The sequence below is a fragment of the Tauraco erythrolophus genome, chromosome 1, assembly GCF_009769465.1.
Source record: "Tauraco erythrolophus isolate bTauEry1 chromosome 1, bTauEry1.pri, whole genome shotgun sequence".
In the NCBI taxonomy this organism is placed as follows: Eukaryota; Metazoa; Chordata; class Aves; order Musophagiformes; family Musophagidae; genus Tauraco; species Tauraco erythrolophus.
The window spans coordinates 124,392,880-124,415,361 of NC_141465.1; the positions used below are offsets into that span (position 1 = coordinate 124,392,880).

The window sequence follows — 22,482 nt, forward strand, 5'->3', positions numbered from 1 at the left end:
ATCCACTTTATCCACTCTGACCTTTTCCAGCTCCTGGAGCATTCATTGCTAGGTGGGTTGATTGTTTCCAAACCTTTCCTTTCACCCTCTCTGGCCATTTTCTTGGCTTTGGATTCTTTCAAACTTCTCAGAAAATATCATCAAGATGCTACTCAAAGAAAGACCAAATAATGAAAAATCACCTGAATGGCAACGTGTGCTAGGCCAAGACAATAAGGCATTTGGGGTTCCTGTAACCTGCTAATGATCTTCCATTGTCTCAGATTGATTTTTACTATTCATTCTTGTTCTGTTGTTCTGGCTGTGTTTTCAGGCTAAAACTGAAACTCAAGAGTACAATTAATAGTAAACATTTAGATACTGGTCAAATTACTTCAATTTTTACAGTTTTGTTCTAGACTTCTGAAGTGTTAGGCATACAGGAGTTGTAAAACATGGCCAGACATGTGTTCTTTCTAAACCCTTGCAGCATCTCATCAACAGCAATGACAAATATATCAGGAGAAGGTACACGATCATCTTGATGGACCTGCAAACACCACCACTTCTCCCCCTTACCTCTTTCCCCTCTGCCCACTGACAACCTTAGCCAGTCACCATGAACGATAGACTGTTTTGAACCTCGATGTTTGATATTTCACATCCCTCTCTAAATATTTTATTGTCATCTTTCAGAAGTCAGCATCTTCCCATTTCCAAACAAATGCCCAGCTCCTCTTAAGATCTTACTGAGCTCTGAATCAGTCACGTAGTTCCTCAGACTCTATCCACACTGGAAGAAAAAGTTTATCATTTCATTGGGATTGAATTTACTGCTGTTCAAGTTTGATAAATACCCTCTTGATCCGCATTAATCTGTTAGAGTCTTATTATATAAACTTTCATAATTTTCTTTTTTATTTGTCCCTTCTGTTGTTCATTCTCTGCATAGGAGTATCTTCAAAGCTCTTAAATCATTGTTGTTGCTTGTCTCCAAAATTCTCTAAATTTTTCCCTGTTCTGCTCATACAGGTCAAACTGTTAGTGGGGAGCACTTGGCCTATGCTGACACTGCATGTTTAAGTCGAAGGTTTTGAAAATGGCTATTAAGTACTGCTTTTACTTTATGTCTTCCTTAATGGGGTGAACATGCATGACGGGAAGAGGCAGGGAAAAGATGCTAATACAGGTCAAACTCAGCCGTCAGCAAGCAAGTGCAGCAACCTTGCTAGAGATGTTCTCTTACCACAGGCTTGGATTTGGTCCTAAATATCACTTCTCCACTGAAGTTTTTGGCAGAATATCAGGGCTCCTTCCTCCTAAGAAGAAGCCATTTTGCCAGTTGTTCATTAAAAGTCTTAGTTGAAGCAGTGATGGAAGACGGTTCTCATTCAAGCAGTTCCTCTTTGTCTTGGCTGATAGAGTCTGATGCTGCAAGCATGACTGGGTAATATGCTGAAGGGATCCTTTTTTTCCCAATTGACAAGTGATGACTATATCTCCTGTGAACTGTAACTTACCCTGCAGAAGACCTCAAGGTCAAACAGTTGGCATGAGTGTCCTGTGTGACGCATTGATTTGCAGGAAGAGAGAAACTGTCTAAATATTTCCTTGTTTTCCAAGACTGGATGGATGTCTGCTGTCTTTCTCCATTGATTGAACCTTTGATACAGAGTGTTGCAAAGATAGGTGCTTAGAGAGGTGAAGAAAACCCATGTGTGGTCATGGACATATGCTCTAATAAAGCTACAAAACCTTCGCGCAGCTAGTTTGGAAGTGATGCTAGGCAGAAAACCAGGACCAGAATGCTCTCAGCAGTCTTTCCTTAGGTGAAATCTGCTATGATACTGATCTCTAAAAGGCAAATCAAATAACAGCAGCCACATTTTTAAGGATTAGAAGCTTCCTGTGCAAGACAGTATGTGTTTTTAATACTTTAAGCTGACTTATGAAACTGGTAAACAATGTGGAGGGTGATGTTGGATGACCTCTTTTACATGCCTGATCATCCTGTCAACATTTATAATGCATTTGATATTTCCTTCTCATCAGGATAGGATCAGTTAAGCAGTCACATTTCCCAAAGCTCAGGTTGCATTATGCTTTGTTCCACATTTCGTGGTAATAAGCATTGACATAAATTTCTGTAGATTTCACATAAAGTGATTGTTAATTTATTCATGGTTGAAAAGGGTCTTAAAAAAAAAAAAAAAAAAGAAAAAAAAAGAACAGAAAAAACTTCTCCAGAAGACAAATACACAGATTGCAGGATAAGAAATACAGATCTTTCATGCCTATTTGTTTTGCACACAGTAATGACTGCTACATTCTGATTAGCAATCTTGACCTAGTTAAAGTGCTATTGTTTCTCTGTGTTCCTATTCTTCTAAAAGACTGTGGCTAGACATGATATTTTATAATCCATCAGATGTAAGATCTGCATAAAAAATATAATTATTGTGCTTCAGCAACTTGGACCGAAGCCCTGATGTTATATTTCTAGGCAGTACACTGTGAATAATATGGATGCATTTTTAGGTTGGTATGTTCAGTTGGCAAGATATGCAATTTTTCCATAAGCAAAGGTAAATTGTGGGATTTCTAACATACTGATTACTATTCCAGCCTTATTCCCAGTTAACAAGAATTAAGTGGATACTTGTCAGCCAAGGAACATCCTTATTTGTTACTATAAATTCAGTTTTAGTGGCACTTATTACAGTAAACAGGGAGAAAAACTTGTGTTGCCTCTCAGTCAGCATTATTGTTGACAGTGGTGCTTATGTCTAGGAATCAGCCAGAGCTAGGACAGCAGTGCAAGAGGCCCTGTATAGACACAGAATCTCTTTCCAAAATTGCTTATGATCAGAAAGACAGAGATAGAATGGAAAGGTTTGGGATGCATAGAGTAAAAATCTCAGAGCAGCAAATGTTGCTCCTTGTGATCCGAGTGGTCTCAGGAACTGATTAGCTAAACAGGAGAGGAATGAGGCAGAGTGGAGGTGTGCTAGCTCAAGCTGCTGTGCTCACAGACAGCATGGGGCTGAAGGCACCTGCTTCTCCTCCTTGCTGCTCAACAAGAGCAGTTGATCCTCTTCCTGCAGACGCACTCAGAGCGAGCAGCATGTGGGACTGTGAAGAAGAGGAGGCAACTGGTGTGGAGCTTGTGCAAACCACTCTGAGGTGGGAAACAGCAGATGCCACTGTCTCATAGGTCTTTGCAGCTGTGGCAGGACCACCTTGATCCCACCACGGTGCTGTGTGATACTGTGAGGGCTCACCAGCTCTTGGTGCTGCTCCCCATCCCGCTGGGTGCCCAGGGCCTCTGCTCTGTCACTCAGTCCTGCATGAAAAATTAATGTTGTTTCCCAGATCAGCGTCATCCAGCAGATTGGATCTTCTGAACTTGGAGTGCTGAAATCTCTCTGAAGACAACTGTCACGCTTGCATTCTCAGCCGTATCAGGTAGAAGTTGCAAATGAAGACAAAAAAATAAAAGTAAATATCCTCTTGCTGTGCAGCGAAAGTGAGAGCAGAGGGGCTGGGGAGAGGTGCTCAGAAGACGACCATGCTGCTAAGATCTTCAAGAGAGACGTCAGGGTGAACCTGGGTAGGGAGAAGAGTTAGAACGCCCAGCGTTGCCAGATTTCAGAAGATGTGCAAAAAGAGCAGTAATGGGAGCCCTTTTGCCTGTTCCTAAAAAGTGCATCTGTATTCAGAAATGGGCTGTGAGGATGTGTATTTGATCACAACGTTAGGACCTGTGATGGCCCAGGAGGTGACAGTTTGGGGCAGTGGCCCCTCCTCATCCCTGTGCCAATCCTGGGGTGCCTCGGTGGCTCTGCAGCCGACCACAGCGTGAGAGTCCCCATGACCAGTGTGTCTGCTTAAAGGGGTGAGAAAACAAGGAGAGAGGCACCCGGTCTTCCTGTGTGCCAGGAAAATGCCCTCAAAAGGGAGGCTCTCTGCTGGTGAACCCCAGACTCTGGCCGGAGGGATGCTCCCTGGCTCAGCTCACCTCCGCGCACCGCAGAAGGTGGCACTGCAGCCGTTGGGCAGCAAACACTGCAAACCACTATTTTGAAAACAAGAGGTGCTGCCATTCAGGATCAGACCCTAAATCCCGGGGGTGGCTCACTGGGTTCAGCCCTGAGATGCAAAGGTGCTTCCACAGCATAAATAAAAAGTAGCATTCAGCATGTTTTCCTCCTTTGGAATGAATTCCTTTTTTTTTTTTTTTTTTTTGGCCACTTTCATTGTTTGAATATTTTCTGTATTTTTCATGTAATTCCTTTACCCCTTCCCCTCCCCAGATAAATGAAGGATTTTGTTTACAGTGCAGCCATAGATACAGTCAGCACATATTGCGAGAAAGTCTAGGAAGTCCAAAAGGGACATTGTAAAATCGATTTGTTTGCTGCTTCTACATTAAAAGCATAAAATCTGAAGCTGCTCTTTTAAGATCAGAAGTATTACTCCACGTGAATCGGTAACGCTGCCTGCGTCACAAAGTGTGATAATTGCTTGGGGTTTAAGTTAGCAGCACGTGATGAGTTTCGTCCTTGTTGTTCCATCACACAAAGCTAATAAAGCTGTAAACCTTAGCAGGAGAATATGAGAGATGGGTGACCAAAGGCGGTAGGAGATCTTCCTTTTACATCTTCGGCTAATAAAAATTAGTGGAGAATTAAAACTATAACGATCTATTTTCTCTGTAGTTTACTTTTGGAGCATTTGAGTGTTTTGGCCCAGTCTTAAGTGCCTAGCTATAAACATTTTGAGATGATAGCCAGATGTGTTGTTAACATCTCTGTACAAGGCCAAGGATGGGTTGCAGTGGGAAATTTTTTTTTTTTGAGATCTGCAGGCGCTATGGAGATATTTAGGCAAGTCAAAGGGACAGGCTGTGTTTTACTTGTCCTGAGAGCTGTGAAACTGAAGGCTGCTGGATGGTTAACCTAGGACATAAAAAGCAAATTCTGAAGGAAGTCCAACTGAAGAAGCTGCATGAAGCACACAAAAAATAAGACTTTCAATGAAAGTGAAACCAGATAGTTCTTATTATTTCCTACTGTCACAGACAGATTCTTTTCTTGGCTGTAATCGACAGTCCTTGTGGAAAGGAATACGAGGTGAATGACATGGGTAATGTCAGAAACAGATCAAAGATGTCATAAAAATGTTCTTAAATATGGATAGTTGGGAGAAAACAATCCCTAAAAATTCTCATTGACACTTTGTGTTTTTGCACCAAAGTTCTTGTTTCGAGTTTCTGAAAAAGCTTTAAAGTCAGAAAAAAAAAACAAACAAACCAACCAATTTTCAGCAAAATAGTTTTACATGTAGTAAAAAAATCAACCAAAAGAAGGTGAAGTAAAAGCCCTTTTCTTTTTTTTTTTTCCTCAAAGGAGAAATTATTTGATACCAGATTTTGATGAGCCCTAATTATTAGCTTGGTGGAACTCCTGCTGATTTGACCTGGTGTCAGGGAGCATCAGAGAAGCAGCTGCCTCTCTTATCATAGAATCATAGAATCGTTAGGGCTGGAAGGGACCTTCAAAGGTCATCTAGTCCAACCCCCCTGCAAGGAACAGGGATATCTCCAACTAGATCAGGTTGCTCAGGGCCTCATCCAACCGGGCCTTGAACGTCTCCAGGGATGGAGCATCCACCACCTCTCTTAAATCCCTTCTAAGGCTCAGAATAAGTTTTAAATAGAAATTAATTGTTCCTCTGCACAGGACGTGTTGTCACACTCTGGGTCGTTTAGACCAAGTCATCTCTAGAGTTTTGCCAGTTTGGTCAGTAACAGCACTGCGCTGTCTTGCCAATGTGACCTCCATGGGCTTAGCCCCTGCTGGTTTAACTTCAGAAAACCAGTACATCCAGCACTGCCTCGCTGTAAGAGCGTGAACGCGTGCTGACGCACCAGAGCCTGCTCAGTGAAAGGTCTCTCAATAAGACAGGCTGCCAGGAACCGCCGGTACTCTGTGGTGGTTCACACAGGGCTGCCCACCTACCTGTGGGATGGAGCTGCGCGTGGAGGGCGTCCTCCTCTCCCGCTTACTGTCATGTCACTCCTTTCCCATCACGGAGCCTTTCAGTATGACGCAGTTCAAGCGGTTTGAGATGTGTAATCACGAGCCCGTTTGATCTGAGGAATACGCCTGTGTGTTAGAGCAACTTTTGCTTTACGTTTACTGCCCCAAATCAATCCTGGCTTGCACACTGGAAGAGATGGAGCTTGAAATCGGGCAAGCTCTTTTTTTACCCTCTGAAGAGTCTGTGCTTTGCTTGGGGAAAAAGGGCTCGAGTACAGACTTTCAGTCAGTAGTTGAAAAACGTGATTGCTAGAAAACAGCAGAGATTTGAGGGATCGAACCCTGGTCCGCTCCCCTGTAAAACCAAAACAGGAATAACGCTTGGGCAGCAGTGCCCCATAGAAGGCAGTGTTCCGATGAAATATCGAGACAGAGAGGCTTGTGATGGACACTGCTCATCTCACTGAGCAAACACAGACTGGTCCCCCGTGAACCGCCCTGGCACATCACTGGTAACAGCTCGGTGCAGGAGGGAGAGGGGGCTTCATCCCTGTGTGCTGCTCACATCCTTCCCATCCCCTCGCCCTCCACATCCCAAACTCATGGGGGGTGCAAAATCAGGACCTTTCCAGCAGCCTCAGTGAAGTCCCCTGAGAGTCCTTTGCACCTTTGCAGCCTCACTTGCTCTCATTTCTGCTTTAAGGTGGGGACATCTATTGACCGCGGTGTTGTCAGCATTCAAAGGGCAGTGCTCGAAAGGTTTTGGGGAGGTGTGACAAGCCAGCAACTTGTTCTTTCTTCTTTAGAAATGCACAGTGCCCTTTTTGGTGGGCACTTGAGCAGAGCAGATGTCATGAAACCAGGAGTCCTCCAGGGCCACGTCGAGGGAGGGAGTGCTCAGATAAGGGATGTGCCTGGAGATGGTGGTGCTCTCCCTGGCTCTGCTGCTGACTTGGGCATGTCACCAGGCAAGCCACTCCCCGGATCCCCCGTATCTGCTAGCACTGAGTTCAAATGCAGAAGAAAAGCAGCCACCATGCACAGCACCGTGTAGCACCTGCGGCTTTCATTGTACCAGAAAGCCCGGGGCAGGTGCTCTGACAATGTGAAGACATTTTAAACAGTTCCCTCTGCTTCAAAATGTCGAGCAAAGGCAAAATTAGCTCAGAAAGGCGTAATAACCACATAAAGCGTGTACATATGCAGAGGATATATTATTCATTATCTGTTCAACCTTTCTGTCAGCAGCACATCTGAAAGCAAAACGTGCTGCCAAGTCATGTATTCTGGTGACCTGGGGACTTCCCTGTTTCCCAGGAAGATGAATCTGGGGGCACGAGGATGATTTCCAATAAACACACTGACAGCAAAGATGATGGTAAAAGGAAGTGCAGCTTACCGTTTTTTTCGCAAAGGAAAGTACAGTGACTCATGTGTCAGAAGGAACATACTAACCAGAGACAGTCCGTGCACTTCATAAGTGACCACCCAAAACTCCCTCCCAGGGGACAGCTAATGACAATTAGTTACTCTGGAAGGCACGAGGTCTGTGTACTTGTACAACTAGGCACCAGCATGTCTGTCCTTATGAAATGAAAACATGAGTCTGTGATTCAAAATCTCTTCTGGAAACTTAACTTGAGATATGAAATGAGATTTTTGGTGTCAGAGAGAGAAACTACAAGCTTTATTTTTAAGGGCTAAACTCAGTGACCTGCTGATGCAATGGAAGGGTCGGTGGGTATGGAGAAAATATATATCTGTCCGTTGAGCTCTTCCCAAGGAACTGTCTGGTGTTCACACCAGAATAAAAGTGTTCACACCTGGGGTTATCTGGGAAGAGCTCTTACCTATAGATGAGCCTGAAGTTGAGGGGAATGGGGGCCACAACAGAGTATTAGGTGTCCATGGAGTTCTGTACGTGAAACATCATGATACAAAGAATGTGTTTTGAAGATCTCATGAATCATCCTTCCTCACTTAACTGGAAAAATAGTTCTCAGTGTTCCCTCTGCCCATCACAGGCTGCCAAGGTATCACAGTTTGTATGGGCACTGTTTTCTCACTGGCACACACAGGTATTTGTCAGAAGACATTGCCCTGTTGCCTCCAAGGCCGATGCACTTCTGCCCAGGTGCAGAAAGGCAGAAGATGAACCATGTTTCCCTGCAGAGTTTCCTGATGTTGCTCGCAGCTGAAAGAGTGACAGTGCGTGTGCCGACCGAGCGAGGGCTGCGTGCGTGCGTGTTCCCCGTGTCTAGTGCTTGGTGTGCACCTCTCATGTACAGAGCTAAAGATATGACAGCTGCGCTTGTTTAAAAGTGATCTATTCCTTTATGCACTGTGTTTTCAAAATTCAAAGCAACCCTACTTGAGGGTACCTGCACCAAGTCCAAACTTTTTAGCTCATGGGACTACACCTTTGTTTTGTGGGAATTTGTGCCTACAGCCATGGCAGAGGAGCATACCTCAGGTGGACAGGGCTGTGAACCTCTTTTCCTTCAGTAGACCCACAGGGCTTCTGAGCAGATGAAAGTATCGCTGTAAATATTCAAGGAAAGGAAATTGAGTTACAGTTCTCAGAGCAGTGTTGCGTGGAGTGTGTGTGTTTAATAGCAGATGTTTCAGGACATAAACAATTAGGGCTTAATGTATTAATATACACCTCTGGAAAATAATCCGGCAGTACATTATGGACCAGACCCTTGGCTGACATAACCTAACATGGCTTCAGTGGCTTCCTTTTCAGTTTTGAACAGATTAACTTATAACATCTTTAAGTATACACATCTCTGGCCAGTATAAAACTATGTGAGATTGGGATGCCTGGATCTCGTGTGTGCCATTAAAATGTCTTCTAGGACCTTTGGACTCTACAGCAGTCAAAAATGGTCTCTTGGATCATATACCAAAATCATGAGAGTGAAATCCTGCAGCAGCGGATAGGCACAAGGGTGGATCTCATGACTGCATTAGTCTCTGCTATCTAAAAACGCTTTAGATCTGTCCAGCACAATTAGATGGGAGCAAGTCTGGGGCAGATATGCCCCAGGCTTTGCCAACTACAGCTCTGGCACCTTCGGCCACTCACACCCATGGGGGAAAGGGGGGTCTGTGATCAACAGGAAGCAGCAGTGCTCAAAAAATGCTGGTTGCTACAAGGACAGGGGTGGTGGTGGCAAGGAGATGTCTCACAATATATTTTCCTACAGTTCTGTGTATTTTCATTGACTGAGAAAGCCCAGAGTAACTTACTGTACTAAGCAATGCTTACTTGTCTGTTGACTTGCAAGATCTTTCGAGCAAATAGAGTACAGATTGTTTCTTTGGTGTCATTTAATGATTACTTTTTTTGTCTCTGCTTCTTTCAGCTTCAAGGCTCCTTGAAGAGAAAGTTGGTGGTAAATCTGTCGCCTGTCAACAAGAGGCCCAATGGTGTTTCAGACAGCTCTTTCCTTGACATTAAGAGGATAAGAGTGAGTGATAATATCTCAGTGGGACAAGGTGGACAACATGTTAACAATTGCCAAAGCCAGTCAATGTCAGGAACTATGTCTGTGGGGCAAGGATCACAAAGAAAGGCCAGCAACCTAGCAAACAATACACATGCTAGTGGGAATGGCATGTTTAATATGACTTTGAAGGAGGTAAAGAAAGAACCAGGAGAAACAATGTCCTGCAGCAAACACTTAGATAGCCAGACATCCCATGAGAACATGTTCCCTAACAGATATGGGGAAGACTCATGGGAACAAATGATGGATCTGGAGCTTCAGGAACTATTTAATGAACTGACTAACATATCAGTGCCACCAATGAGTGATCTTGAACTAGAGAATATGATAAATGCCACAATAAAACAAGATGAGCCGTTCAACATTGACCTTGGACAGCAGAGCCAGAGGGGCCCTGTGAGATCTCTGCAGATGGATAAGATGGTGATAAAGAGTGAATATGCACCAGGCATGAATCAGGCTCCTGTGGGCTCCCCACAGATGAGGCCTTCTTCTACAGGTCCAGCCTTTACTATGGCCACCGCTGCCATGTCCACCTCTTCACCCATCCCTTCGGTGCCTCAGAGTCAAACACAGGTATCGCAGGTTTCTTCTGCGTCCAGTCGGCCATTGCCTAACTGGCAGGAGGTGTCTCACGCACAGCAGCTCAAACAGATCGCAGCCAACCGGCAGCAGCATGCCTTGATTCAGCAGCAACAGCAGCAGCAGAACCAGACGGCCAACTGGTCCACCTTGTCTCCATCAGGACCTTCCCCTGGACCCTTTGTGCAAGAGAAAAACCCCAGTCCTTCTTTTCGCCAGCAGCAGTTCAGCCCACAAAGCTCAGCAATGCTTGGGGTACCAGTGAATGGGAACCAGTCGAAAGGGATGAACAACTATGTTTATAAACCAACAACTCCCCAGAGCAATCCCATGGACATAATCATGCAACAGAAGCCTCAGGACCTCAACAGAAACTTTATCAACAGCACTCAGCCACCACTAGAGCAGCATCACGGCAACACAAAGCCTTTGTTTCACTTTAACTCAGAGCAAACAAACCAACAGATGCCTTCAGTTTTGGGTTCCCAAAACAAGCCTGCCCTTCTGCACTACACACAGCAGGCACAGGGTTCAGCCCCTGTGCAACAGCCGCAGCAACAGCAGCAACAACAGCCGCAGCCGCAGCCTGCTCAGCCTCTCCCCAACCAATCTCTTCAAAGGCCTAATGTACCCCTAGCAGTGCAGCAAAAAATGATGCTTCAGAAAATGCAGCAAAGCCAGCAAATCTCAGGTTTGCAGTATCCGGTCTCTCAGCAGCATAGACAGGTAAGGCAAATTCCTCCTCATTTGTTACAGAATCGTTCTGGTCTGACTAGTAAAAACGCTCTTCCAGCCTGGCCTCATTCCTCTGGGAGATGCGCACGGGTGGCAGATAATGACCATCTCCACATGTACTTCAGCAAAGCTGATGATGGCACGTTTAGCACCTATTCAGGTATATCGTGGATGCATATTTATGAGAATTTCAAAAAAGACATGTTCGTAACACTTTTTCTTAACGCAATGGAGTGAATATGTCACTGATATATTATGTAGATACTTGTCAGAAAGGTGAGATGGTGGAGCAGATGCAAGCTTAATTTGAACCCCTATCTAAATTTTCTAACTTACAAAAATTTATGTTCTTTTGAATGGCAAAATTTCAATGAATTCCCATTATCTTAGATAATGTATTTTACGACATTAATTTTTATGCCATGGCTTTCCTCAGGGAGGCAGGGTTAGGAAATTCTGGGTTTAGATGTCTTTGACTGACATGACGTAAATACTGTTTGCACATTTGTTATCTGTTTGGCAAAGGAAAGCTAAGATTTTTCTGTGAGCTTTATAAACACCCATCACACTTCTGGGAATATTCTGTGGATAAAATACTTGCTTAGATATGAAGGTGAAGGTTGCCACAGATACGTCTACAATTATATAGCACATGGCCAGCTCCCACGGTGTTATCATGAGTCAGTGCTCTGACGCGATTGATGACTATAGCTCAGCTATGCTGTGTCAAGTCATTGTGCACCAGGATCCCACGTTTCAGACTTTCCAATCAAAGTTTGAACATTTAACCTCACTGTACCCCAGAAACAGGAAATCAGGTGCAAAACAAGTAAAACGTATTTGACCTTGGGACGTTCAAGCCACTCTGGGGAGTTTTGGTGGGGCTTGAGCTAAAACCTTTGAAGGTATGGAATGGAAATATAGGTGTGGAGATCATTTGTGGATGTGAAAAACAGCTATAAGTAACTACTGAAAGGTGAAAGCCTAAGTCTTCTATAAAGTCCCAGAGAAGCAGCATTGTGAATGAATCATTCAGAACTGGAGTTTCTTCACCAAACTGTTCAGGTGAACAGTCTGATGTTTTAAAAAATGTAAAATAAATACAGCTGTGTGCATGGACACCTTTCCACATTTAACTCTTAAATTCCCTGACCAACTAACCATGACTTTCTCCAACAGCTAATGCCTTAGCAAGAGGTACTAGGTGAAACATTGAGGCATTTTTGGGTGGGTAGATGTTGCTTTGTTGGGAGATGTTGGAGAACGAGCGTTGGCAGGAAGCAAGTACAGCTTTGCTGATTTACGGGAGGTCTCTGCTGGCGGTTCCTCTCCTTCTTGGGCCACTGTGTGCTCTCTTCTTAGGCACATTTCCCCATTCTCTTAATAGACTGGCAGGCAGATGGATTTTAACAGTTCCTTCATTCAGACATGATGAAGCTTCCAGCAATCTGTCAGCACAGGAGACAGGCAGGACTTTTGCGAGCACTACTATTTTTCTGAAAAAAGTATGCAAGGTCACATTCTGGAGAGGGATAAAAACACTGAGAGCAGCTCTGCTTGAGGCAATGTTAGCTCCTTGCTCTGTGTCCTCTTGCCCTGCTGCTCAGGAAGGCAAGCCAACAAGATGGTACTTGGCAACATGGCCATAGTAGTACTTGCAATGTACATCATGAGTGCAGTAAAATCTCTCACCTGTGCAGCCACAAGATCTTTTGGCCTAGGAAACTTTCCCTAAATGAACTTTACTGAGTGCCAAACCAAGGAAGGAGTTTTGCCTTGTCACCATCAGATGACATCAGGCTTCTGCAAGTAGCTTTCCAAAGTGTCGTCACCTGACCATGATCTCACAGTTTTGTCTGCAGGATGTGGCTACCTGGCCCGCAGCACAGCTGAGAAGCTTAGAAGCTTTGTAGGCATGGATTATAGGGCTTTAGCATCAAGATTGTTGGTTTTATGCTCTAGAGAGGTAATTTTGGAATTTTTTTAGAGATCCTTAGCAGTTATTCCAAAGTTCTTCTGAAGTTCAGAAAATTAGATAGTCTCTGTTAGTATTCTGTAGCTGCTGGAACAATACTTAGAAATACGATTTGTCCATAAATTGCAATTTTGGAAAGGTTTGAACATAATTCTTCACCTGACAGTATTTATGAATTCTGTGGACTCCTTTAGTGTCTGCTTGCACAGCTGCAAGAGCTCACTAACCCTTTGGTCAGGGCCTGCTTTCCCCATAGGACCAATCTGAATATTAAATCAGAGTGGTGGGAGACACCACTAGTATTATCTTCCAAAAAAAATGATAAAGATCAAAGCAAGCTCGTGGATCAGCTCCTGCTGATCTTAACAGTGGGGACATCACCTTATTTAGGTTGCACAGCATTCTTTCCTGGCGGATCATATCCCACCTTTGAGGATTCCTACACATCGTTAACATTAATGCATGATTAATTTTCAGCATTTACTAGTTAACTTCATGATTAATATTTATTTTAGTCATGCCCTATTCCTTCATGAGGAATCAAGGTTTGATTCTGCTTGGTATCATTCAAGTCCTCCTCAGATGATCATAATTGTGGATTATAAGGACCATCTCAGTACTGGCTGGAATTCTTTGTAGCTGGAAATCTGAATTCACATTCATAAAGGGCTGCTGTGACATTGCCATCAGATAACACTGACTGGAACACTATAAATTCACATTTAAACTGAACCAGCTCACCCTCTGGATCTTTACTCCCCAAGCTTTAAGATCCCCAAAAACCATTTGAACTTGACTTTATCAGCCCAAGCTTGCTAACTGGAAATGTAAGGCTTATAATTTCCCTGCTTGTCACATTCACTTTGTGTCAAACCAGAGCAAACTTGTAGTGGGATTTGCTAATTAGATGTCTTTTGCCTCTAGGGAAAAGTCATAAAAATGATGGAAATCATCTTGGTTTCCTGGAAGGTTAATCTGAATGAAGGTTTTGTTTGCTTCTCTGTTTAATTCTGTGTTGTTGTGGGAAAGATTCACCATTCCATTGTCTATCAGGATGCAACATATGCATAGTCATGAAAAAAACTCTTAGAAATTCAACACTCTCTTTGTTTAGGAATAATTAGAAGCTCCAAATTCTGCACAGGTTTAATCAGGTTTGCAATACTTACACGGAACCTGGGCTGATGAGGGAAAAATCTGTAACTGAGCTTGGGTAGAAGTTTGAAATCTAACTTTCCTCTTGTGAAGAAACATAGTCCAGTCAGTGAAAGACACTTTTGAAGTAAGGCTTCACGTTTTTGAAGAAAAAACTTGACATTTTTAACTAGTCTAAGGAATTCCATACATATTTTTGAAGTTTTTGATCATTAGTCTTCCGTGAAGAAGTCAAAAAACAATTAAAAAAAAAAAAGAAAAAGCCTGTATCTACTAAATAAAATATTATTCATTCCCTTCTGGTTTTGACCTACAGCCAAATCAAACTCAAAAGTTTCAAGCTGACTTTTTCTCCAAATTTTTTTATTCAACTTCATTTACTCGAGGGAGGGGAGAAAAGAAAGCAGAGCTCATGAGAATGGGAGCCCTAATGGAGTGAGGCCACTCCATCTGCTACATGTGGGCTTGTGCACTGTTTAGTCTCAGCTTTGGGGGCAAGGATAACAGAGGGGATCATGAGCGCTTCACCCCCCACTTCACACGAACAACCAGTGGTCCTTATTTTTAAGGCTCTGGAAGAGTTGGTGTTGTCTATGTAGTGACAAACCACAACAGTGTTTCCTCATGCAGAGCTCAGGGCCTTGTTAGTCCTTGTTGCTTTATAATCACTTGGAGGATGGGATCATCTTCTCCATTTTTTCTTTTCTGTTTTTTTTTTTTTTTTCAAGAACACAGGAATGTGGTGTGATTAGTTGCAGTTTGGGGCTTTTTTTGCCCTTACTTGCCCTAATTGGGGCATGCCTTAGATAATTTTCTTCACCAGGTCTTAACAGGCTCCTTCTAAATCCAACCAGTCTCCCTTCCTACTGAATACTGAGCAACCCCTTCTCCGGTCCCTACTCCAAGCATGAGCGTCCCCTATGTGTCTCTTACCCAATGCTTTCCCACAGCAAGGCTTTGTTTTTTGCAGCACATGGCAGCACTCTCAGGTGCTCCATGACCCAGGGACACAGCATGGCTGCATCTGGCTGGAGAGCACTGCACCAAGGGATGTGCCACCAGCGAGCAGCTTGCGGTCAGAGGAGCTCCAAGTGCTGGAGTGACCGCTCCTTGCTGGCCCCCTCTGTTGCACCAGCCCTTCAAATGCCCAGAAAATCGGTGCTTAACTGGTATATGTGCATCACTCTTACATATCTCCAAGGGATAGAGATGGTATTTCAACTAACCTGGCAGCTCTGCAGAGATGTTGAGACAGATTCTTCTCTCATTTTCTCCAGTGTAAACTCGGAGTAATTTCATTTATTTTCAGGAAAGCATAGTTGAACTTGCAGCAGCATAGTAAGCAGCAGGATATGGCCTTCTACCTTTTTTTTTTAAAGCATGGGCACCATACAGATTTAATAAGAAGTGTATGTTAAACTGTCACATTGTTAGAGTGCTATGAGAGGAAGAAGCACCAGGAGCAAAAGATCTAATGGCTTTTTTGAAAGTGCACATAGAAAAACTCTTGTTATTGTTCACTGCTGAGCGATAACTTACACCTCTCATTTAGCCTCTGAAATTTCTCAAAGAAAATGTGGTTTCTTTGGATGATTCTTGTCAAAACAATATTTTCCTAGACCTTTGTGTTAACCACTAAAGAAGAAAAGAAGAGCACATTTTCCCTGTTTTCAAGTGTGAAGGAATTATTTTGCAAATATTTGTGAAATGAAGAGAGAAAACCTAGAGTGACTTGTGGTAATTGGTACAAACCAGAACTTAAATTTGACTTAGATCATAAATAACAACAATTCCAGGCTTTTGGAATCTACAATAATAGAAACTGTTCCATAGTGTAAGAAAATAACAATGTGACCTTTCTTTCAATGCTCGCTATAAAAATAATATTTGGATGACAGCTTTTCTTGATAGCTCCATTTCGGTCGCATTCCTTCATGCAAGGCCTCCTGAATTAAATATTCTGGATAAAAACTTGAGTATGTCCCAATAGCCATCATCGATTGCAGGGTCATAGCTGATTTATGAACACGAAACCAGAGAGCAAATGTCGTAAGTTCCTGCATTGTCATGGTGGACAGCTGTCTTAGTGGTGCTTTATGTCATTCGTGTTTGCTGAATGAAATGTATAATCAATCACAATGTGGACGATCAGTCCCTGAGGACACTGTAAATCAAAGGCTCAGAGACACTACTGGTTCCATAAGGTTTCTTGAACTCTTTGCATAAAGTATTTACCCTGATAGAATAGTAGAATATTAGCCACTTAGGTCAAATGCTCCCGGATTTGGGGATTTGGGAAGTTGCTGAGATAGTCCCCGTTGTCTCATTTGGACTGCTTTTCAAAGGTACGTCCATGAAGACAACAATAAAAAACATCATTGCACTCGCCTGGATGAATTTCTTTGCCAACGTCAGCACACTTGAAGTCTTATTTATTATTTATTAGCATTGCAAAAGTGCCTGGGATGCCCACTCATTATGCAAAATGTCATTCCGTGAAGATTATGCAAAATGTCATTCTGTGAAGAATTGTATAAGCTCAGATTAAAAATGGCCTCTGTCTCAAAGGGATGGTGTTGATCTGGCTTCTCTAAGAATCGAAGAGAAGATGAGTTTGGAATGATGAGAAGGAATTTGAAGGATATCAGCTTCTACTTACCTGCGTGTCTAGAGATGTTGATTTGAGAACTGCAGTGATCCAGGAGGTACTTCATGAGCCAGTTAGTTGTCATGGCTGTGGGGAAAAAAAATGTTGTTGGAGACAGGAAGGACGGTAAGGGTGCTAGCTGCACCCATGTCCTCTGATTTTACTTCCCTGCCACCTGGAAAACATGGACTAGGGTAGGGAAGCAGAGGGACAGCCGAGGTACCTGGTGTGTACATAAGAGAAGATGATGTTGACTGCAAGGAGGAAAGGGGAGGTGAGGAGATCCGTGGTGCTGGTGGCTGAGATTACAGGGCTGGAGTGGTGAGGCGAAGTAGGGAATCATCACCAAAGACAGGACATGAGTATGTGTTTATGAGATTAACTGGAAAAAATGTGTAACAGGACAAGACTGGGAAAATGAATGGTGAAGATGCAATACTGACCGGGAGGCTAGGGGCCAGGGATGTTTCGGGTCTGGTTCTCTGCCACTAAGCAAGTTAGTCTGTCTTGACCTGTGATCTTGTCAATAAAGCTGGGATATCTGTAAAAGCTTCTTACCTGGTTAAAGTGAGGATTTCTGCTGTCTCTGTGTGTGCATCTGAGGCCAGAGTCAAGTCCTGAGTCAACTTCCTGCAGGGATTTTGGAAAGGCAGCCTGGAAAAACAATATAATTCCACAGCCATTTGGAGCTGGCATGGTGAAAAACCTTTTCCTGTAAGTTTCTGCTTGTTTGTAGGCAATTTATGAATACCTCAAGAAGTCAAGGAACTAAAAAAAATTTAACGAGCCTCAGGTCCCATTTCTCTCCCTAGAGTCTTCCTATCATTTTAATTCCCTGAAGTCCTCAAGAGAAAGTCCCAGTAATTTGTCCTTCTAGGGGTTCAAAATGAAGGAATATTTTAATGGCAAATATTTGTTCCTCCATTCAGCCACTTTTACTGCTGGTGTTTTTATGGTGGAGACCAGCCGCAGGCCACAGATGACTGTCGTTAAGACAGCAACAGACCTCGCAATGTTCCTTTAATGTGAGTTTTCACGGGTGAATTTACCATTTGTACGTGATGCTGATCCAGAAAATCAGCCAGATGCTTCAACAGAACCAATCCAGAACCATCTGCCTGCTTCATTTGCTGCATGTCTGTTTCTGGTAATGTACACACACAGTGTAAAAGAGACAGCTTTTGCCCTGAAGAATTTATAATCTAAATAAGCAAGCCAGCCAAACCTTGAGAGGAAGGAAATGTTACTGTATATTTTATATATTACTATATATTTTGGGAAAGAGAGAAGGAAGATCTCATCCAAAAGTATTGCAATCAATCCACTGGAGTTGTTGGTTAAGGACATAACACATTTACTGTCACAGAGGAATCTTCTGACAGAGTCTGGAGTTGAGCTAGAGCCAGTGTCAGTCTCAAAGACACTACTCTTGTGTTCCAGCACAGTGCCTGAACCTCTCACACCCCTTCCCTGCTCATCTTGACCCGACTGCCCCTTGCCCATTGGTCTGAGAGTCTTCTTTGTAGATCCACTGTCCACAGCTCTGAGCCTTCACAGCCTGCACAGTCCTCCAGAGGAGATCTCTGAAGCACTTACAGTGCTGTTTGGTGACTCTTTTTCTCCTTGTACCTGTAGATCGCTGGCAAACAGCCCATCAAGGTGCACCCAGCAGCTCGCCCACTCTCCAAGGGACCTCTGAGACACCTGTGCATGGGTGTACATGCCCTGGTTATGGCTGAGACTCTGCTTGTCACTTCGTGCATGGGAAAGGAGTGGGGTCTTGAGAGCAGCCTCACACCACATTGAACAGGCCAACCATGCTGACTTTCTGTCATCTCTTCAGACAGGGTCCTCACTTCTCGAACCCCACTGATGAGGCTCTGCTTTGTCAAGCCCCAGCTGGAATTTGGAGGGGGGCTGAGTGCCTGAAGCAGTTAGTCGCTCTGAAAAGCCAAACATTTTTCCTAGAGTCTTTCAATAGTAATACTTAGCCTTGACATAGTGGTGGAAACAAGAGAGTTGAATGGTTCTCCAGTTTCACAGGAAAAGGTGAGGATTTATGTGATGTCCACATCATATTGTAATCTGTAGAAAATGCATAAATCTTGTAAAATGAGGGATATTCAGATATTCATCTTTCTCCATCATACCAGTTATTAATGTTAACCTCTTAAGCTTCCTACATAACCAGGGAAAAAGGCACAGCTCAGAGTACCTAAGCCAGACATATAGATGGCACATAATCTCGCAGCAGAAGACTTTCAGTGCCCACAAGACCAGCTGTGCTGCTCTGCCTGCAAGACACGCACAGGCTGAAACTACAGCTGAAACTACAGGACGTTGAATTGCATGCCAATATATCAAAGGAAGGGCAGGACAAGGGGCTTTGGGCACTCTTAGGTGAAGTTTCACAGGAAGGCAGAGCTGATCTAAAGGCTGGGTGCTTCAGAAAGGGGCGAGGAGGTCTCCCCCACGCCAGCCCCCTGTCCACTCCCTCCTCTGACATCAGCTCTGGCACTTGTCTGAGCTCTCACAGAACTGACAAAATACTATCCTTTTTCCCTCTGTGTTGTTTTCTGCTCTTTTAGTGAGTTTCTCCAGCTTGTGGGGCCAGACAAAGCCAACATTGGTGCAAGGGAAGTGGCAGGAGCAGGTAGCTGGAGGCAAGAAGGGGAGATGGAATCGCTCCTGCCAGCAGCAAAAGTTATTACACTCAACTTAGGTGGCTGCTGCTGGAGAGCCTTAGCTACGAGGATGGCTGGAGAGGGAGGGGAAAGTGGACAACTGACTGCAAGAGAGCCTGGGTGTGGAAGGACAGGAACTGAAGGCAAGAGAGAGACAGGGAGCAGAAAGTTTAGTGCAAGGGAAAGAAACAGCCAGATGAGACTGGATCCAGAGTAGGACAAATGGGATGAGGGGGACAGAGAGTGGGAGAGGAGGTGGTGATGGAGTAAAGTGCAGGAAGGGTGAGCGTTTGAGGATAGGAAGAAGCCTGAAAGGTAGTAATACAGAGTGTAAATTGGGTTTGGGCGGGGGGGGAAAGAGGGAGAAGGATTGGGAGCTCAGGAGGAGGAAGCTGAGACTGGGTCTGGGTGCAGACAGAGGAGGGTTGGGCATCCTGGAGTGGGAAATAGTGTGGGAGGAAATGGGGCAAAACAGGACCTACTGATGCACAGGGGGCAAGCACCTCTGGTCTTTGCAAAGGGGAGAGTGGAAGGTTGGTAATACCTGAAAACTAACTGTTTCTGTATCCTACGCCAGTAATAAGTGAAAGGGCATAAGAAGCTTGTCCGGTAGTTCCCAAAGTGTCTGCAGGAAGCCTTCAGCACAGGGCAGGAAATGCAGCTTTGCAGACCTGCCTCACTCACAACACTTAAAATTGCCAGCTGAAAAGACACTCTACAGACTTCAGGCCATGCTATTCAGCCTGCCAGTCTCCCATCAGTCAGGGAGGTAGAATAAGTGGTGTACTTGTCCCACTGGAAAAACATTAATACATCCCGTTCTCTGCTTTTCTTCCTTCAGGGGACTCTACATCTCATCTATCATCCCCAGTTGTAAGTGTAGCAATTGAATAACCAACATATATAGAATAGAATAGAATAGAATAGAATAGAATAGAATAGAATAGAATAGAATAGAATAGAATAGAATAGAATCTGCAATGATCATCAAGTCCAACTGCCTGACCACTTCAGGGCTGACCAAAAGTTGAAGTTTGTTATTAAGGTCATTGTCCAAATGCCTCTTAAACACTGACCGGTTTGAGGCATTGACCACCTCTTTAGAAAGCCTATTCCATGGTTTGAAGTTTCTTCCTCCCTTGTGAAAGATGCACATGAGGAAGAACGATGGAGATTGAACAGTTCTCCTGGGCCTTCATATGAAGCTGTGTGGTCCCACTTGGTTGAAAAGTTCCCCATGATTCACTGATACCAAAATACTTGCAATGACCAAGGTGTGAAAATGAAGAAAGATGGTATTTCTGTGGAGCCGGTTTGTTCTGTAACCTGTAAGAGGGAGAGAGACTCTGAGGGCTTTCCGTAATTCTGTGAAGATAGGTTAGATGTATTCTCACAGTCTTTTCTTTTTCCAGTCCTTTCTATAATTTGCAGTGGTTGCGAGCTGGGCCACAGCCTGGCTCCAAGTGAGTGATGAATGACTAAAGGATTTAGTGCTTTGGTTCTGGTTAGAAGAGCATCCAACTTTATCCATTGCAGAACTACATTTCTCCAAATGACTGTAAACTGCAATCCCAGCTAAAGGAGGCTTTACTGGGGTGACTCCAGTCTTGTCTGGTTTCAGCTAGAAGGCAAAAAAAAAAAAGAAAAGAACGGGTTTTTTCCTACTGGAACTAGTAAGAGACACGAGAAGACATAGGGATTAGCAAAAGTATTGGGAGCTTCACAGCCTAAGTGCAAAACAGAGTGGGAGGAGGGAGGGTGGGAGTGAGTTCTGGCTATCCATCCTTAATCCAAAGCTGTCTGCTCCTTCCCAGGCTATACTTCACTGTCATACACTTGCAAATTCACTCCAGGAATGAAAACAGACTAACTTTAAGCTTGTTCCCAAAGCTGCAAATTTGTCCCTGCTGGGTGTTAATTTAACTGCTTCCAGGGCACCAGGATGTCTACCAGTGTTCGCTTTTCTTTCTTTCTTCTTTTTTTTTTCCCCAGCACATCTGGTGTTGTGAAAACTTCCAAGGCACCACACAGAAGAGTGATGAACTGACCACTTTTAACCCTTTCCATAGCATGCCAAGTGTGAACCCGCCTGTCTCTCTCCAGCGTTTTCTCCCTATAGCAGAGTCCATGGGCCTTGTTACGCATGGGGTCCACAAGCTCTAAAGTGGGTCTTATGAGCATTCCAAAAATCTGAGAATTGAGCCTTTCTTCAGCTCCATCACCCTCTGTTTTTCCTATGAACAAACCTGGCTAAACAGTAATAACTGGACTTCAAAAATTTCCAGCAGGAAGAAACAGGTTTAGGGCAGGGAGGGTTTTTTTCCAAAATATTTCTTTTTTCCTCTTGTTTTTATCTCATGTTGCCACTTCCCAGCAGGGAGGACGTTCAGTGCAGTAGTTTTGCTCACATTATGGCAAGCGATGGCCTTTTCCTGTTGGTTTTTGATTGTTGCATTTGTTCTTTAATAGCTGCATTAACTGTTTATCTGCTGCATCGACTGCACCAGATCAGATTCAAAAAAATCTGGGTGTCTCCTTTCCAGTCATAGCTCTTATACTTTACCTGACTTTCTCCACTTGATTTGCTTCTGTCAATCAAGTTGTTTGCATGACCAGCTCACTTGTTTCACTAACGTATTCCTATCAATAGCATACAGACCAGCTTTTTTTCTTTGTTTTGGCTAGGGCATCCTAAAAAAGCCAGAGGTAATTAAAACCCAGATTTCTCTTCCGTTTTGGCCTATTGCACAATGCCAGCCTTATGGCACAAGGAGGGTGCAAAGTCTTCCTTTGCTGTCTTCCTCTCAACCCTATCATTACTTTTAATCCCACAGCCCTTCTTTCATACTTCCGTTCCAGCAACTGTCTCTGCTGAGCCCTGGTTCCTCTTCAGCACCCAGCTCTGGGGAGCTGAAACACTGTGGGGAAACATCCCACAGCCACGTGGGCTGCTGAACACAGTGAGAAAGCAGCAGGATCCATCACACCAATGCAGAGGACCCGAACATGCTGCAGACCTTGATTTTGGCATCTTCTCTTCTTCACGTAGGGTTTTCGTTGTTGAGTTTTATTTTTAAAAGAAGTAAATAAAACTTCATCCACAAATTACAGGCCTCTGGTAAACATGAAATCTACTTCATGGGCTAAGTACAGCTGTGTTGTCAAAATC

General features: G+C 43.9%; 1 protein-coding gene across 1 annotated transcript in view; it reads left to right on the forward strand.

Annotated features, from left to right (window-relative positions):
• MAML2 (mastermind like transcriptional coactivator 2) overlaps positions 1-22,482 on the forward strand; it is a 219,361-nt gene that overhangs the window by 140,539 nt on the left and 56,340 nt on the right. The window contains exon 2 of the mRNA XM_086613922.1: positions 9,392-10,843. Coding sequence (XP_086470048.1) covers positions 9,392-10,843 — 1,452 coding nt within the window. The remainder of the gene's footprint in view (positions 1-9,391; positions 10,844-22,482) is intronic.